The sequence below is a fragment of the Phascolarctos cinereus genome, unplaced genomic scaffold (genome assembly GCF_003287225.1).
Source record: "Phascolarctos cinereus isolate Bilbo 61053 unplaced genomic scaffold, phaCin_HiC Scaffold_9;HRSCAF=440, whole genome shotgun sequence".
Lineage (NCBI taxonomy): Eukaryota > Metazoa > Chordata > Mammalia > Diprotodontia > Phascolarctidae > Phascolarctos > Phascolarctos cinereus.
In genome coordinates, this window is record NW_027556402.1 from 259,215,682 (window position 1) to 259,230,018 (window position 14,337).

Sequence of the window (14,337 nt, forward strand, 5' to 3'; positions counted from 1 at the left end):
TCCCCACTCTGGCCCGCAGTAATTGACTAATTAGTGAATTTCCGGATACGAGAGTCTGGGCCTGACTCCCTCGCTTTGCCGGGCTCCAGAGGGTCTGTCCGGGTCCCCCGGCCCCCGCTTATCCTCCACAGCGCTCCCGAGGGGTTAGGGGGCTCTAGAGGGTACCCTCCCGGCCTAGGGGCGGGGCCGGGGCAGCCCCGCCTCCCGGGTCACGGGATTCCCTCCGCGCTCATTGGGCAGCCCCAGGAGGGGAGCCCCGTAGCGTCACGGGCCGGCCCCGCCCCAAGCTGGGCCCGGGAGGGCGGCGGACGCGGAGCTAGAGACGGCGCTCCGCGGCGGCGGCGGGGGCACGGCGGCGAGCACACGCGTGGCGGCTGTCCCGGCCTCGGCGGCCCCATGGAGGAGAGCGAGCCCCTGTTGTCCGGGGCTCGCAGCCCCCGCGTCTCGGGCTCGGGCCCCCTGGACGGGCTGGGCGGGCGCGGTCCCGACCCCGGCCGCTCGTACGGCGCCCCGGCCGAGCCAGGTGAGCAGGGGCTGGGGCCCAGGTGGGGCGGGGCCCAGGTGCTGCAGGGCTTAGGCGGGGAGGGGGCCTGGGGAGGGCGGCGATCGGGAGCTCGAACTGACTTTGTTGGGACCGAGCAGAGCGGAAGGACTGCTTATCCTGGAAGGGAGGGGGAGGGGCCTAGGCGGGGGAGGGGCGGGAGGACTGACCTGGGCGCCGGCTCCCCTTTGGCCGCCCTGCCCTCCTCTCCGCCACCCAGGGCCGAGCTCAGGGGAGGTCCTGGACATTCCCCGCGCCCGCCCCAGGATCGGCTAGAGCTGACCCAAAGTTGGGGGGGGTGGGCGCTTCCTCATGCCTCCCTTTAGGGAGTCCAACTCTCTCTGGGTCCAGCTCCGAGGTCCGTGCCAGCTCTCACTTTCTCTCTTCTTTGTTCTGTAGCACACCTCCTGCCCCCCTCCCCCCGCCGCCCCCAACCCTGGATGTAATTCAGACAGCCCCTGATGTGAAGCCGGGGCTTGGGGTCCACCGGTCACCCACAAGGCCTCCCTCCCCCAGCTCGGACAGTCCATGACCTCTGCATCTAAGCTGGGGAGATTGTGGCCCCTGGGGACCTGGTAGGGGGTATGGCAGGTACCCAGGACACGCCCCTAGTGACCAGCTCTCCAGGTCCCTTCTGTTTTCCCACAGACCACAGCTTCCTTGCCCTCCCGGACCACGGTCACCTCCAAGTTTTCACCTTAGCATCCTCTGCTTGCGAGGCTCCTGAAGGCAGCTGGAGAGGCCCAGGGAGTCCCTGAGACTGCCTAGGAGGCCTCTGAGGGCCGGAGTCCGGGGGGTCCTTTCGCCCCAGAGTCTGGCTCCAAGGCCTTTGGAGGTGCTTGGTTTCTGTCCCCTGGGCCCACGCAGGCCGGGACTGAATGTTCTTAGCTTGCTTGCTGACCTTACCACCCTGAGGCATCACAGGCCTCCATGATTTCTGAGCCGATGGAGCCCTAAAGCCCTTTTTTTCCAGGTGGCACCGAGGTTCCAGGTAGCTTAGAAATCATCTTGGCTAACTCTGGATTTGGCTGAGAGGACCTGGGTTCAAAGCCTGCCTCTGAGTGACAGTGCATGAGTCCTTTGCCCTCCCTGGGCCTGTAAAGTGAGGCAGGGGGATTTGCTGATCTCTAAGGTACCTTTTTGTTCTAGATCCATGGGCTTATTATTATCCTAGGAACTCCCATCAATGCAACATGCATTTATTAAGTGCTTACTGTATACTCCTTCCACTTGCTGAGTATTCAGCATCATGGAGCCCCTGGGTGTGGGCTTCAGAAAACTGTCTTTGACGACTCTGTGGAGGATGGATGGGAGAGGGGAGGCTGGGCAGAGGGGCCGGCCAGAAGGTAGTAGTCGAGGCCTCAGGGGGTGAGGGCCTGACCTGGGGTGGTGGTAGGTTTGGGAAGGGAGAGAATGGGGTTTGTATGAGAGATATTAGGAAGGGAGGGTAGAAGCAGCAGGTCATGAGTAAGCCTAAGGGGTCGAGGAGGACTGAGGCTGTGTGTGCCACAGGGAGCATGCTGGGAAAGTCAGGGAGGGGGTGTGGCTTGGGGGAAGGGGCATGATTCTGCTTTGGCCGAGCTGAGTTTAAGATGCCTCCGTCCAATTGGAGATCCACCCGATAGGCACTTGGAGGTACAGAACTGGAGCCCGGGAGAGAGGTTAGGGGTAGATACATCTCTGTCTTCAGATGCTTGAACCGTGGGGGCTGATGCAATCAGCACAGGAGATGGTATAGAGAGAAGAGGGGTCAGAGCCTTGGGGGATATCCACAGTGAAGGGGCAGGACGAGGATGAAGATCTGGCCAAGGAGCCTGAGAGGGAGTGCCATGTTATAGTCAGGACGTAGACTTGTCCAAGGTCACACACTGATCCATTCGCTGGGGTTCTGGACTAGGCCAGCATCCATGGTTTTTCTTCCTTCCCTTACGACTGGACTTGTGTGAGGCAAGTGGCTCCTCTGATGCTTCCTCAAGCTGAGAGGTGACCCACGGCCACGTCAGGCCGTGCCGGCAGCTCACCAGCCCTTCTCGGTGCTACCAGACTGGAATCGTGGTCCAGCAGTGGCCTCTGTGCCTGGGATCCGGACTGGCTGAGGCCTAAAGGCGGGCAAGCAGGTGGGCGGGAACTAACCTCCTGGCCCAGGTACCTCCTTGTCTCTGGAGGTTCGGAGCTGCTGCCACCTTTGGGCTCTGGGAGCCCTCATCCTGATGAGATCATCGCTTTCTCAAAGGTCTGAGTCAAGGTGCCCAGCATGGTATTCTTGGTGGAAATGTCTGGCTCCCGGGTGGCGTCCCAGGCTTGGGCTTTTAAAGTCCTCCCTTATAGTCTTGACGTGCCCAAGTTGATCCGGCCGGGACCTCAGCTCTGGAAAGGAGTCAGTCTGGTCTGACCTGTATCGGAGCAAGTCTCTCCCTTCTTCACTGTGTCCCCAATATGGGTCAGCCAGTCTCTACTTGAATACCTCCAGTCAGTGGGAAGCTCACTGCCTCCCAAGGCAGCCCCATTCCATTCCCGACTAGTTCTAACTGTCAGCATATTCTCCTAGGCTGAATCTGCCTTTGCAGCTTTTAGCCAGTGTTCTGAGTTCTCCCTCTGGGGCAGGCAGAAGGTGGCCAATCCCTCTTCATGTGACTCCCCCCACCCCAAATGACCAGTCAGAAGAAGGGACTGCAGGCACAGAGTCTTGCGGGGCGAGAAGGTGACCTCTATAGGGGCAGAGGTCTATCAGCCGGCTGCTGTGTGACCTTGGACAAAAGTCCTCCCTTCTCTGAGCATTTATCTGTAAGCTGAGACGTTAGGATGAGATTCCAGCTGTGGTTCCTTCCTGATTGAAGTCTGTGGTCCTGTGAGTCACGAATCCTTTCCTCTGTCAGGTGCAGCTAGAGTCCCATCTGCTCTGCCTCAGAAAGCCCTCCTCGCTCCCAGAGTGCTCTGGCCGGGCCCCACCGGCTAGCACCTGATGACAGCCTACTCGTGCGGGGCATGTTCCCTGCTTCTAGCTGAACTGTCAGCCCCGCAAGGGCAGGCTCTCTTCTGTCCCCCCATAGGGCCTATCCATGTGCCGACCTCATAGTAAGCCAGAGAGATGGCATCCTAAAAATCAGGTGCCGGGGTCCCCACGCTGGGAACCTTTCCTCTCTGGCCTTTTGAGTGGGAGGGCAGTGCTGATGTGTGCTGGGCTTGGGCCTGGGCACAGGGTGGGGCCTGCTGCTGACCCAGGCCAGGTGGTGGATGTTGGGCCATGGCAAGATCCTGCCAGGGTGCCTATGAAGACCATGTGCTTTGGGCAGCAGGTGCCTGAGCTCCCCGCCAAGGCGCAGGGAGGCCTCCTCATCACACACAGAGAAGGCGGCAGACAGTGGAAGGGGCTCAGCACGGTTTTCAGAGACGCGGCTTAATCCCAGGCCCAAGCGCGTCCTACCTGGGGAAGGACCTTGTTGCACCTCAGCGTCTGCATCTGTGACGTCTGAATAATCCCTGCACTGCCCGCCTGCCGGGTCGTCCCGAGAGAAGGGGGTGGGGTTGCTGTTACTCTTCTGGCCCCAGCACATGGACAGGTGTTTCCTACGTTTCTGTGGTGTTTGAGTCGATTTGGAGGGAGGCTGTCAGGTGATCAAGGATGGGGGCTGGCTGTGTGCTGGGCAGCAGACAGTGCGGCCCCTTCCTGTGCAGTGTGGGCAGACGGCAGCCTCCTGCCGTGTAACTGAACGAAAACCTATTTGTGAAGCACTTAGGTGCACCCAGGAAGCATGTTAAGTTATTATTATTGATGCTTTCTGGCATCAGTTCTGGAGTCAGGAAGACCTGAGTTCAGATGTGGCCTCAGGCACTTCCAGGCTGTGTGACCTTGGGTAGGTCACCTCACCTCTGCTGCCTCACTATGACTGATCCTTCCTGTTGTCTGTCCAGTCATGCTCATTCCTCGTCCCTCCAGTTCTGTCTTTCTGTTCATCCTTCTGTCTGTCCCACAGTGCTTCTCAGGTGCCTGCTACAGATAAGGCAGGCACTGTTTGCATTTCCAGTGATGTGGTCTGTGCCATAGAGCAGATGCCAGGCTAGTAGCGGCCCTGTGGGTGCTCCAGCCTGGGCCCATCTCCCCTCTTACTTTTGACCATTGGTGGGTGCCTGGGTACACACAGTGTCCGGCCCCCTTCCCCCAATGGCTCCACTCCTCCTCCCCCTGCCTTCCATCCTTCCCAGGCCAGCCCTGTTCTAGGGGCTATAGTAGATGTGAGAGAGAAGACTGGCCCACTCCGTGGGGCCCTCTGAGTGTCTCTCATCTGAATGGGATGGTGAGATTGAGACACAGGAAATGTGGGGTGCGTGGGGAGAGGGCAGGATTAAGAACGAGGTGGCAGGGTACAGACAGTGGACCCTGGGAGTTTGGGGCAGGGAGTGGACCAAGGTGTGAGTGAGTGAGTGTGTGTGTGTGTGTTGTTGAGGGGCTGGGAGCCCTATGTGGGGCTTGCTAAAGCCACAGGGAACCCCAGGCTTGGTGCTTTGGACGAGACACTCCCTGCCCGTGTTGATGGTGCCCAGCAAACCAAAGGGGAACAGCTGGGTCATCCCCTGGACTGGGCCTGTGCCCGGGGCAGGTGCTGGGCCCAGCCCGAAAGGGCAGGAACTGAAGCCACAAGAGGTGAGCAAGGGCCAAGCAGCCTGACCACGGGCAGCCTCGCGGCCTCCCTGCAGCCTCCCTCTCCCTTAAAAGCAGAAGCAGGCGATGTTCTCCAGTGGGTTTATATCCTCTCCCTCCTGTTCCCCTCCCCCCACAAACAAATTAGAGAAAGAAGGAAAACCAAGAGTCCGCGGTTGTCCCGCCCAGCACAGCCCCCAGTGACGAGGCCGGTAGCCTCTTGGCTCTGACAGGAAGTGAGTGGCCCGTTCCCGTCTGCTGGCCTCCGCACCCGTGATGTGGTGTTGCCACGGTCGGCATTGTAGTGACTTTCTGGATTGTTTCTCTCTGGTGCTATTGTTGTGGCCTGAACTCTTCTCCCAGCACACAGGGTTCTTCTCTGTTTCCTCTAACATGAAACGTTTCATCATTTCTTGTGGCACAGCAAGGTCCATCTCCATTCAGATGCCACGGTTTGTCTGGCCGTCCCCAGGAGGTGGGCACCCTCCTCATTTCCCATTTGGGGCTCCTACAGAAGACATGCTGGACCTGTTTTTGGACGGCTCTGTGGGCTTCTTGAGGGTGTGGGCAGCAGCCGGGTGGTTGAGCTGGGGCAGAGGCTGTGGGCACAGTCTGGTAGCCTTCTGGTCAGTCCTGAACAGCTGATGCAGGGCACACCTCCCCAGGAACAAACACTTGGGGCCTCTCTGCCCAGGCCCTCTAGCAGCGGGCATTTCCCTTTTCTGTTCTCTGTCAATCTCGTGGGTGCCAGGTGGAGCCTCAAAGTTGCTTTAATTTTCATTTCCCTAATTATTAGTGTTCTGGAACGTGTTTATACAAACCATGGTTGAAATCTTGGATTTCTTCCTTTGAAAACTGCCTGTTTGCCGGGTATGGAGGTGCCCGCCTGGGTCCGTACTGCCTGGGAGGCTGAGGCTGCCGAGCTCATGTGGTCTGTGTGGTAGTGGGGTGAGGGTGATCACACATGGGTTGTCACCAGGCTTTTTTGGGGTAGAGGGAAGAAGCAGCCCAGGTCAAAGCTTCTGGGTCAATCAGTAGGGGCACTGGATCTGGGAGTGGCCATGGTGCTTCTGGCCTGGGGAAGAGAGGGAGAGCCAGGCTCTGAAAAAGGAGGGAAGGAAGGAAGAGAGAGAAGAAGGAAGAGAGGAAGGAAGGGAGGGAGGGAAGAAGGAAGGAAGGGGGAGAGGGAGAGGAAGGAAAGGAAGAAGGGAAGGAAGAAGGAAAGAAAGAAGGGAGGAAGGAAGGAAAAGAAGGGAGGAAGGAAGGAAAAGAAGGAAGGAAGGGGGGAGGAAGGAAGGAAAAGAAAGAAGGAAGGGGTGAGGAAGGGAAGGAAGAAAGGAGGGGAGAGGAAGGAAGGGAGAGAGAGAGAAAGGAAAGGAAGAAGGGAGGAAGGAAGGAAAAGAAAGAAGGAAGGGGTGAGGAAGGAAAAGAAAAAGGAAGGAGGGAGGAAGGAAAAGAAGGATGGGAGGGGAGAGGCTAGGGAAGAGACAGAAGGCATAGTCTCTGTGTGTTCGCACCTTGTGGCTGTTTATCCATTGGGGAATGGCTGTTCAGCTGTTCCTCCTTTTTCATCACCTGGTTCCTCTTTGTTCTTTGACTGTTTCATCAATGGCTAGAACGACTCTGTTCCCTTGTAATAAGTGTGCAGCCTGTGAAGGGGACTACTTTGAGAGAGAGAGCTGAGTCCCTGAGGTTCGGTGGAGAGAGGCTGGCTGGGCAGTCAGTGGCTCTGGTCCTTTCTTCCCTCGCTGACCTTGGCTGTGCTCCCCACCTCCGGGCTGGGGACCTGTCGGCTCCCCTCTCACCTGTAAATCTGTGAGTCCATCTATCTCCTTACAGACCACGAGCTGTTATTATTTCTCCACCAACATCTTCGTCCGGCTCCTCAGGGTGGTGCAGCCTGACCTTCCTGGTGTCTCCATCTCCATCCACAGCTCCCGCTTTGCTTTTTGCCTGGACAGTAGCCCCTGCCTCAGTCTGTCCCTGCTCCAGTCTGTCCACTCAGTGCCCATGTCTCTTCTCTGCTCAAGGAATCTCTGTGGCTCCCTATTCTCTTCAGGGAGAGAGGACAGATGGCTCATCCCTCAGGAGTGCGACCTGGACCCCTGTGGCAGAACCCCCATCCTTAGGGAGAGTCGAGGAGGGGGCACACCAAGAAATGTGCCAGGGCTGGGCATGGTGACAGACTTTCAGTAGCTGCAGAGGGATGATGTTTTTGGCCAGAGCAGCACTGTGGGTCAGGGGAGGGGGAAGCCCAGGGGTGAGCTTATGGAGCCTGGGAGGTGGAGGCTCCCTGGGCAGAGCCTCCCAGCCCCATGAGCCTCCTTTGTGCAGGTAGGGGTTCCAGATCATCCCCACACCCCTCCCCTTCAGAGGCATCTTCCTTCCCAGGCCAGGCCCCTGCTAACCTCCGCCGTATTCAGGAAACGTGGCCAGGAGCCTGGGAGTCGTGTTTCTGGGGCCGCCTGGCCCTGCGCCTTTGGGTGGACTGCAGTGAAAGGTTCTCCTCGAGCTGCAGCCCATGGCTCCTCTTGCCCAGTTCTCCAAAGGGAAGACTTCAGGGTTTTCCCCAGGTCTGGCCAAATGAGCCGGTCCCTTTCCTGCCTCCTCCGGCACCGCCCCTCCCTGGCCTTAGACTGCGGCGTCATTCTCGAGGTTAGGTCTCGCCCCCATCTCATGCTCTTACCTTTGCAGCTCCTGGTTTAAGGTTTCTTGTGTTTGTATTTGTACAGGCTCACTGAGCCATCCTGGCAGGGGATGAAGGGTTTGGGAGCCTGGGGCAGGCCTTTCTTTCCCTGCCATCTGGAAGCTTTCTGCTGGGCTGGGTGCTCCTTCACCCCTGGGCCCCATCCCAGGGACTCCCTTCTTACCCCTTCCATCTGCCCCTGTGGGGTCCTCCCCTTGCTTCCCTGACCATCTCCAAGGGTTGGGGCATCCTGGATGTTCAGGTGCGGCCCCCCCCCCCCGCCCGGGATGAGCCGCTGGCCTGATTGTGTTGCGATCTGGTCTGGGCAGTGCTGGCCAGCTGTGCCCTAGGCCAGCCCCCCCATTGTCCAGAGCGGGGAGGATTGCCCGGGGTCACACAGGCGCTAAGCAGCAGTGCCTCCTGGTTGGGGGAAGGCCATTCCTGAGCAGGCTGTGCCAGGCATTCCAGTAAAGTCGATGCTGCCCTTTAGTGAATCACTCTGGTTTTGGGCAGAGCCGTTGGCTGAGGCCATCTCCTGGGTGTCAGCCAGCCCGTGGCGTCGACGAGGCGCCTCCTGGGCAGGGGTGGCCAGCCCGCTGAGCTGAGCCAAGAGGCTTCTTCGGCCCTCTCCGAGGCCTCTGTTCTGGCCCGCCTCCCTTGGCCTGCCTTGGTGACCGCTGAGTGCCCCGCCCCTCCACCTGGCAGCTGGTGAGAGCTCTCCCTGAAGGGCAAAGGCCTCTGGGCCTCAGCTTATCTTTATTTCTTACCAAGGCAGGAAAGTTCCCGTGAAAAAATCATGATGTCAGCCTGGGCCCTGTGGCCCTTTGTAAAGAGACCCAAATTCAGAGTCAGAAGGCCAGAATTCAAGTCTCAGCTCTCCCTCTTAGCAGATGCATTAGCCACAGCCATAGCAGCTTGTATTGCTAGGAGACACTGTAGGCCAGTGCAGTCAAAGGATCTGGATTCAAATCCTTCCATGGATGCGTTTGTGTGACCTTGGGCAAGTGACTGGACCTCTTAGACATGGCAGTTCTCTCATCTCTGAACTGAGGCCTAGATGGGCTCTCAGGTTATTGTGTCCCTTCCCCTCTCTGGGGCCTCAGTTTCCTCATCTGTAAAATGGGGGGTTGAACTATATGGCCCCCAAGGTCTCCCCCAGCTCCAGATTCTGTGATCCTTGGGAAAACCCTGTTTTCCCAATACAGCTCATTTTACAGAGAGGAAAACTGAGCCCCAGAGAGGGGAAGGGAACTGTCCTGGGTCACACAGCTAACAGTATTGCAGCCAGGATTCAGATCTAGCCTCTTGACTCTATCTCCAGCATTCTTTCCATGACAACCTTCTCTTGACCTCAGTTTCCCCCTCTGTAAAAATGCCTGAGGTGGTCAGGATGACCCCTCCCTCAGGGGTCCTCCAGCTCTGACATCCTGTGACTTGATTTCTCTCCTCTGTGTCCAGGTGCCAACGCCTGCCGGGATCTTTGCATCAACCAGGCCGTGGTGTTTATCGAGGATGCTATCCAGGTAGGGGCTGGGTTGTGGCGGGGGCTGTCCCTGCTCCTTCGTCCCTCCAGCTTCCTCCCCTTTGGAGGAGGAGGTGGGGTCAGGGCCTGGGGAGCGGGAGCCCAAGAAGACCCCACCCCATGTTTGCGGGAGTGTGCCAGCCCTCCTGCGGGGGCCTGGCTGAAGTAGCTGCACGTGGAAGTGTGGCCATTGCTTTTAGAAATGGTTTTCAATTTTCAGTGAGTCGGGGACATTGAGATAGAGCAAGGGTCCTGAGTGTGCTCTTGTGGCCAGGCCACCTGCCCTCCCACTAGGGGTGGGCTCTTCTCACACATGGGTGGGAAGAGGGGGACTGAGAGAGTACGGAGGGACCTGCCCCGTGCCCAAGCACATGGCACTCCTCGAGAAAGGACACGTGGCGGGCATCTTGGTGAGAGCAGAAGCTTATCCTTTTAAGGGACTGTACTTTCATTCCTTTTTAACTGCTTGTGCATCTTTAAATTTTTATTAAAATTATTTTATTTTATTTTTTGCCTTTTTTTGGGGGGGGGTGAGGCAGTTGGGGTTAAGCGACTTGCCCAGGGTCACACAGCTAGTAAGTGTCAAATTGTCTGAGGGCGGATTTGAACTCAGGTCCTCTTGACTCCAGGGCTGGTGCTGTATCCACTGGGCCACCTAGCTGCCCCTAAATTATTTTGTTTTATTGAAAAAAATTTGACATTTTAATTTCTAGTGCTGCCCTTTGTACGTCTCACCCCCATTCATTCCTGAGCAGATCCCTGCCCCTTCCCCATGAGCCAGCCTTTCTCACACAGAGAAAAAAGAAGAGAAGAAAAAAAGCAAAACTGTTAGCAGGATCTAAGAGTGTATGCAATATTCTGCACCCACTGTCCCCCCAACCCGGGCACTCCAGGGATGGAGGAGAATTTTCTTTCCCCTCTCTGGGTCCATTTTAAGTCATTATGATTGCAATATCCTCTTAAATTTTTTAAAATATGTATTATTATGTTATATATGTGTATGTATGTGTGTATATATATATAGAGAGAGCATGTCTCCCAGCATCAAATAGAATCTATTTGGTGCAATTTAATAAATTTTCACTGATTCCTGGAACTTTGAGCGCTTAGCAGAGTGCTGGTACGTGGTCGGTATAACTGATCTGTAATAATAATAATAATTAATTAATTCTGGGATGCTGATACTAATCAGTGAATTGACTACACACTGCCTGACCGTTCCGAAGGTCAGCTCTTGTGGGCTGGGGCCAGGACCAAGGTCCTGCTGCTTTTGACCCTTTGCTCACTGGCCTTCTTGTCTGTCTTTTGGCCCACCCCCAGCTGTCACTGTGTCCTTGTTTCTAATGCACAGCCTGGTTTTTCACCCGGAAGGCCCGAGTTTGGTGGCTTGGTCTCTGTTTGCTGAAGCTGGTCAGGAGACTGAGCCCCGGCTGTGGGTTGTGTCACCTGGGCTCCCGCCTGGGCGCTCAGCTGGCCGCCTCCCGCGGGTGACCCAGCCCTGAAGGGGATGGCGACCCTGACCCCCAGCTCTTCTCCTGTCTTCTCCCCTGAGCCCTGTGTGTTGGAAGCTGTTTCCATCCCAGCGTGTGGCCTCCCCTGACCACGTTTGACTTCTCATTCCAGTACCGTTCCATCAATCACCGCATGGACTCCATGTCGCTGGCGCTGTACCGATGGCATTACTCACGCATCTGCCAGGGGTGAGAATTCCCTCGTTTTGCTCGTGGTTTTCCCGGTGGGCTCTGCTGGATTCTGTCAGGAATCATAGTAGTGGCACCCCCTGGCACTTCCGCAAGGCTCCGCCCATTTGTTTCCCTAAATGATCCTGTGAAGGCAGTCTGTGCTGTAGGGAGGGGGGTGCCCATTTTAGAGATAAAGAAACTGAGCCTCAGAGACGTTAAATGACTTGCCCGGTCCCTGCTGACTGCCTCTTTGGGGCTGGGGCGTCCAGGGATCTGCAGAGCCAGGCCGGGCTGGAGCAGGGAGGGCTGGGAGGCTGCCCAGGGGGCACCCAATGAGGACGCCTCAGATGCTGACCACCTGTGAGCTGCCCCTGGGCACATCACTCTGTGTCCCTCAGTTTCCTCATCTGTAAAATGGACTCAGTGGTCTCTGAGGCCTCTTCTAGCTTGATGTGGGGGATCCTACAATCAGGACCGAGTGGGCAGGAGGGCACAGGGGCTGCGAGGTCATGGGGCTGACTCTTCTCTAGGGCAGCTCGATGACCACCCCGTGCTGGGGCCGGGCCTGGTGCTGCAAGGGGAGACATGGAGACTCAGGGGAAGGCTCCCTCCGGGAAGGTGGGGGGGGCAGGAGCGTGTCTACATTGGGTTGGGGAGGGGACTGGTGTGCAGTTAGATCCAACCAGCCCTGCCTGGGGCTCCTCAGCCTGTCTTCCCTCCATTCTTCTGGGAAGGTGGGCCTGCTCCAGGCCTGGGGCAGGGCAGGGCATCCGGTCCTCTCGTCCGGGCAGACTGTGGGCAGGACCCCAGGCCTTGTCCTCACTCTGGAGGGTGGCCGCGGTGGGCTCTCCGGGCTGCCCTTGTGTGTTGTCTGAACGCGGCCAGTTTATCGAGTATTCAGACCATGGCTGACCATTGGTGAGGGCGGCGGAGCCAGCCACGGATGAGTAGAGCAGGCTGTGCAGAGTCTTGCAGGGTCACTGGATGCAGAGCCGTCCTACTCTATAGAAGAGTCAGCTGAGGCCCAGAGAGGGTGAGGGACTTGCCCAAGGTCTCACAGCCAGTCAGTTGTAGAGCAGGATTTGAATCTGAGCCCTTGGGCTCTACACGTGGGGCTGCTGCCACTGCCCTATGTCAGCAGTGGGTTGGCCGTGGCCAGGCTGCCCTCGTGGCGGGGCTCATGGAGGGTCAGCCCCGTGTTTTCACGGAGCTCTGGCTTTTTTCCTAGGGTGCTCAGTTTCACCATTTTCCTGATCCTGTCTCTGGCCTTCGTCGAGACCCCTTCTTCCCTCACGATCACCTCGGATGTCCGCTACCGCCGGGCCCCCTGGGGAGCCTCCGTGTGGCCTGACGGAGAGCATCGAGGCGTTGTGCTTCCTGGTGTTCATGGCGGACGTGTCCGTGAAGGTGAGCCCGGTGTGGGGGAGGGGCCCCAGGCTCCTGGCATACCCCCTCCCAGCCTCCCCCGCTGTGTTTCCACATGGTGGGAAATCATCTGTGCAGACGCCCTGGCTTTTGTCCTTTTAAAACCTGCTTGTTGAAGTCTTTTGTCATGAAATGGACTTTGCTTCATCCTCATCCTCTCCATCCCAATTCTTGTAACAAAGAGTGAAAAAGAGGGAAAGAGTCTTGACAGTGTTCTGTGCCTGCAGACCCCCACCTCTGCAAAGAAGACACACGTTCTCTTCCTCTCTGTCTCTTTCTCTCCTCTCCTTCTCTTTCTTTCTCTCCTCCCTCTCTTCTTTCTCCCCCTTCCCCCTCTTCCCCTCTCTGTCCCCCCCTTCTTTTCCCTCCCCTTTCCAGCTCTCCCCTTCTTCCACTTTCCATGTCTCTGGGCCTCAGTATCCTCATCTGTAAAATGGGGACTGTGACCCTCATGGTCCCCTGGGCTTCCCCCCCTGTCTTCCGGGATGGAGAAAAGCTTGATTTCCCCGGAGGTGTGGAGAGCGTCTCAGTGTGCGCCTTGGTCTTCTAGAGTTATTTGATTGGATGGAGAGAATTTCTGAAGAACCGCTGGCTGTTGGCCTACATCGTGGCCCTGGTGGTGTCTCTGACCGACTGGACCGTGTCCTTGAGCTTTGGCTGTCGGGAGGTGAGGGGAGGGGACTGCACAGGACGTGGCCTGAGATGGGAATGACTATTGGGGAGGGATGGGGCGTGCGTATACACACGTGTGCCTGGCATGCTGTTGGTAAACATCTACTGTGTGCAAGGCTCCTGAGGATGGGAGATGAGAGGAGGTGGAGGCAGGGGGTGGGGAGCTGCTCCTGGATTGGGAAGGGACCTCCGCCGGGGGTCTCACTCCCACAGGATCCATCAAAGCCATTTGGTGAAACTTGGGTCAATGAATGATTTAGAGGGGGTGCGGCTCGTAGAACCACGGCCTGTTTCACGCTAGAAGGGGCAGAGGCTGAAGCAGGAGTCCCTCCTGCCAGTGGTCACCTGGCTTTTGATGGGGAGCCTCTGGCTGGGGAGCTCGCTGCCTCTTGGGACGGTGTGTCCCAGCGTGGGACGGCCGGCTCTTCAGAATGGAACTTTCCTCTGTAACTCCCCCCCAGGCTGGTTCCTCCCCTCGGGCCACACAGAACCAGGCGCATCCCTGTTCCAGCAGGCAGCACCTCCCTCCGCCTGTTGTGCGTGGTCTCCAGAGGTGCGTTGGGACCCATGATCCTCCTCTCTTTCAGACAGTGCGTGTCCGCCGGCTCGTGCGGCCCTTCTTCCTGCTCCAGAACTCTTCCATGATGAAGAAGACGCTGAAATGCATCAAACGGACGCTGCCCGAGATGGCCAGGTCTGCGGGAGGGGCTGGCACTGGGAGGCATCGGATGCTTCAGTAGTGTGGGTGTGCTGCGGTGCCCAGAGTCAGGGAGAACCTAGTTGCAGTCCAGCCTCAGACACTTACTAGCTGGGTGACCTTGGGCAAGTCACTAAAAAACAAAAACCTGTTTGCCTCAGTTTCCCCATCTGTCAAATGGGGATAATAACAAAACCTGGCTTCCGGGGTTGTTATGAGATCCAAATGAGGTCACATTGATAAGGCACGTTGTAAACCTTAAAACGTTATATAAATGATGTCTGTTCTGTGTGTGGGGACCAGGATGGGGTGGGGGGAGCTTGGGGAGGAGCATCTTCTGTAGCTGGGGAAATGCCTCATCTCCCCATGGGGGACAGGTGCCCAGCTGTTCAGAGGCCCTGCACTGATGGTCCTGGTGACCTCGGCCCCTTCCTGGCTGTTTGCTGGCCCTGCCTTGCCTGGGAGGGCCCGTA

At 57.6% G+C, this 14,337-nt stretch overlaps 1 protein-coding gene across 1 annotated transcript in view; it reads left to right on the forward strand.

Annotated features, from left to right (window-relative positions):
* The first annotated feature begins 289 nt into the window (after positions 1 to 289).
* TPCN2 (two pore segment channel 2) overlaps positions 290 to 14,337 on the forward strand; it is a 39,437-nt gene continuing 25,389 nt past the window's right edge. The window contains 7 exon segments of the mRNA XM_020970721.2: positions 290 to 523; positions 9,325 to 9,389; positions 11,012 to 11,088; positions 12,299 to 12,401; positions 12,403 to 12,477; positions 13,046 to 13,162; positions 13,755 to 13,861. Of these exon segments, the coding sequence (XP_020826380.1) occupies positions 397 to 523; positions 9,325 to 9,389; positions 11,012 to 11,088; positions 12,299 to 12,401; positions 12,403 to 12,477; positions 13,046 to 13,162; positions 13,755 to 13,861 (671 nt within the window). The 5' untranslated portion in view covers positions 290 to 396.